This window comes from Gekko japonicus, unplaced genomic scaffold, assembly GCF_001447785.1.
Source record: "Gekko japonicus isolate JY-2015 unplaced genomic scaffold, Gekko_japonicus_V1.1 scaffold2807, whole genome shotgun sequence".
Classification (NCBI taxonomy): Eukaryota; Metazoa; Chordata; class Lepidosauria; order Squamata; family Gekkonidae; genus Gekko; species Gekko japonicus.
In genome coordinates, this window is record NW_015160309.1 from 125,549 (window position 1) to 129,458 (window position 3,910).

Consider the following 3,910-nt stretch of genomic DNA (forward strand, 5'->3'; position numbering starts at 1 on the left):
CCCCCTGATGGCCCTTTGGTTTTGGCCACTGTGCGATACAGAGTGTTGGACTGGATGGGCCATTGGCCTGATCCAACATGGCTTCTCTTACGTTCTTATGAATGCCGGGGTTTATGCTTCCTGAATCTGGAGAGTACCGGGGAGCCGAGGGCTGTTCCTTGGTCCCATCTCCTGCTCGTCTCACCACACTTCTCTTCCACCGCACCAGGGATGTGAAGCCACCGGAGAACCGTCTTCGGCCCAAGGGCCTGGGCCTCGGGGCGGACCGCTCAGCAGCCCAGGATCTGCAGCCTTCCCGCCCCCAGCGCCCCCCGAAGCCGGGCGAGGAGCAGTCCAAGAGCAAAGAGGAGCCGTTGGGATTGGTGGCGGGAGGCGCCGTCTTCATAGAGGCCGGGCCCCACAAGGAGCTCTATGGAAAGGTGAGCCGTTGTCTCAGAGCAGGGGCCTCCCACAAGCAGCCCCACCGGCTGCCGAAGAGCAGCTTACGTTTCCTTCAGAAGACCCAGGAAGGGATCTGCTCTAGAAGATCATTTTTCAAAGCTTTTATCTTGTAGAGATTTTCATAGAATAGAATCACAGAATCCCAGAGTGGGAAGGGGCCACACAGGCCGTCTAGTCCAACCCCCCCTGCTCAATGCGGGATCAGCCTAGAGCATCCCTGACAAGAGTTTGTCCAGACGCTGCTTGAAGACTGCCAGGGAGGGGGAGCTCACCACCTCCCCAGGCAGCTGATTTCACCGTTGCACAACTCTGGCTGTTAAAAAGTTTTCCCTAATATCCAGCTGGTACCTTCCTGCCCATAGTTTAAACTCATGATTGCAAGTCCTCTCCTCTGCTGCCAGGAGGAATAGCTCCCTGCCCTCCTTTGACAGCCCTTCAGATATGTCAAGAGAGCCATCCTGTCGTCCCCCTCAACCCTTAACTCTTCTCCAGACTGAACACCCTCAAGTTCCTCAGCCTTTCCTCACAGGCCTTGGTCTCCAGGCCCCCGATCATCCTCGTTGCTCTCCTCTGCACCCGCCACTCCATTCTGTCCACATCCTCTGAGTGCCAGTTTGGTGTAGTGGTTAAGTGCGCGGACTCTAATCTGGGAGAATGGGGTTTGATTCCCCACTCCTCCACTTGCACCTGGCTGATAAGAGCTGTCCTTGAAAAAAGAACAGTTTCTGTCAAGAGCTCTCTCAGCCCCACCTACCTCACCGGGTGTCTGTTGTGGGGAGGGGGAAGGGAAAGGAGTTTGTAAGCCGCTCTGAGACACCCTTGGGTAGTGAAGGGCGGGGTATAAATCCAATCTCTTCTTCTTCTTCTTCTCTTTGAAGTGAGGCCTCCAGAATTGCACACAAGTTCTCCCAGTGCAGTTTGACCAGTGCAGTGTACAGCGGGACTATGTTGCTTCATACCTAGTGCTGGTTCCTCTGTGCTGCTTCGTACCTGGTGCTCTTCCTAGTCCAGGTTCTGTTTCTGTGCAGGAGCAAAACCTGATAACACGCCAGGGAAGCCAGGAGAGGCAATAAAGTCGTTCATTACCTAGGAACAGCTCTCATGAGGTCTTTTCAGTGGCAGCCCCGTGATTATGGAACAAGCTCCTTTGCATATTAGGCGACACACCCCCTAATGTAGCCAATCCTCCAAGAGCTTACAGAGCTCTTCTTACAGGGGCTACTGTAAGCCCTTGCAGGACTGACTACATTAGGGGTGTGTCGCCTAATATGCAAAGGAGCTCCTGCTACAATAAGAGCCCTGGGAACAACCTCTTACGGGACATGCGCCTGACACACACACACACACACACACACACACCGGCTTTTGCTGTTCAGGAGGCCGCTACAGGCCGTCCCAAATGGCGATCTTAATTTTGGTTTGATGTTTTTGATGTTATCTCGTGTATTGTATTAAGGCTGCTCTTGCCCATGGAGCGGGGAGGGCTATGGGGTCCCACCAGGGTTCCCTCTAAGCCGAGCTAGTGTGAGCTAGCTCACCGTTTTTTAGCCTCCGGCTCACACATTTTTGTCTTAGCTCAGGGAGGGATGGCTCCAGAGCAAACTGATTTATGCAGTAGCCAAATTGCTCGCTCACCACTTTAATGCCAGTCGCTCACAAAGTAGAATATTTGCTCACCAGACTCCACAGCTTAGAGGGCGCATTGGGTCCCACCCTGTGACTTTTCACACCCCCTCCTGAAACCATCCCCTCTCGTTCCCAGATCGAAGGCACGGATGCCGACAACGCTCGCCTCATGGTGAAACTGGCCATCGGGGGCAAGATCGTGACCGTGAGCCAGCACGGAGTCTGCCCGGTGACCCAGAAGGAATACGATAAGTTCGCCAGAGACCTCAGTGAGTCCTGACTCCCTCTTTCCCCGTTGCCGTCTCTTCCCAACTTCCCGGCCGCCGGGGGGACTTTGTGATTCCATCTCGGGTTTTCGGCTTCTCCCGCTGCAGGTCGCCTCAGCAAGGCCCACAAAGAGAAAGAGGCGGACCAGAGGAACGGGGCCCAACACGACCCGGAGAGCGGGGCCGCCCCAGACAGAAAAGAGGAGAGGAGCAAAAAGAGGAAGCATCCCCCGGAGGCTGAAAGGTAGGGGAAAGGAAGGAGAGGAGTCTAAGGGGAGGCAGGCGCCTGCTAGGTGACGTTTGAAGCTGCCTTCTACTGAATCAGACCCTGGGTCCATCAAGATCAGTATTGTCTACTCAGACTGGCAGCGGCTCTCCAGCGTCTCAGGCCGCGGTCTTTCATATCACCTGCTGCTTGGCCCTTTTAACTGGAGATGCCGGGGACCGGACTGGAGATCTGCATGCCAAGCAGAGGCTCAGCCACTGAGCCACTTCCCCTTCCTCAGCTGCTCCGAACGAACAGCTTCTGTGCTGGCAGCATGATCAAGGCTGGATTGAGCCCAAAAAGGTACCTACTAGCCACGGTGGGGAGCTTCTGTTAAGACTACTCTTCCCTTAATCTGATCATTCCTTCAACCATAAGAACATAGGAAGAGCCCTGCTGGATCAGACCAGTGAGGGTCCATCTAGTCTAGCATCCTGTCTCACACAGGGGCCAGCCAGTTCCTCTGGAGGGCCAGCAACAGAACACTGAGGCCAAGGCCTTCCCCTGATGAGAGCATCAGAGGAGCTTCGGTGGATCAGACCAGTGGTCCATCCAGTCCAGTGTCCTGTCTCACACAGTGGCCAACCAGTTCCTCTGGAGGGCCAGCAACAGGGCAGAGAGGTCGAGGCCTTCACAAGAACATTGGAAGAGCCCTGCTGGATCAGACCAGTGAAGGTCCATCTAGTCCAGCATCCCGCCTCACCCAGTGGCCAACCAGTTCCTCTGGAGGGCCATCAACAGGGCATAGAGGCCGAGGCCTTCACAAGAACATTGGAAGAGCCCTGCTGGATCAGACCAGTGAAGGTCCATCTAGTCCAGCATCCCGCCTCACCTAGTGGCCAACCAGTTCCTCTGGAGGGCCAACAACAGGGCCCAAAGGCCAAGGCCTTCTCCTGAAGTTGACTCCTGACACTTGGATTCAGAGGTTGACTACCTTTCATATTAAAAGGGCCGAATATGCCAAAACCAAATTTCTGTTGCACTCACTCAGTAATCAAAATATAAATGGTAGACTAATTTTCTGTTCAGAACAACTCTTTTTTAAAAAAACATTTCCCCTTAATACTTTAATGTTTATAGTTTGCAGCAGTCAGAAGTCACGATCAAATTTCAAATAGTTAAGAGTATCAGAAACTAGCTTCCTTGATTCTATGACCTGGTATTTCTGGCCCCTGTGTGACACAGAGTGTTGGACTGGACGGGCCTTTGGCCTGATCCAACATTGGCGTCTCTTATGTTCTTATGTTCTTGTGAGTCACCGTAGCTTAACCCAGCTTTCCTTGACTTTCCCGACCCCAGAGATAGAAAGAAA

General features: G+C 53.7%; 1 protein-coding gene across 1 annotated transcript in view; it reads left to right on the forward strand.

Moving 5' to 3' along the window:
- Positions 1-3,910, forward strand: part of GPKOW (G-patch domain and KOW motifs) — a 28,764-nt gene that overhangs the window by 12,508 nt on the left and 12,346 nt on the right. The window contains exons 5-7 of the mRNA XM_015416588.1: positions 209-419; positions 2,204-2,336; positions 2,442-2,577. Coding sequence (XP_015272074.1) covers positions 209-419; positions 2,204-2,336; positions 2,442-2,577 — 480 coding nt within the window. The remainder of the gene's footprint in view (positions 1-208; positions 420-2,203; positions 2,337-2,441; positions 2,578-3,910) is intronic.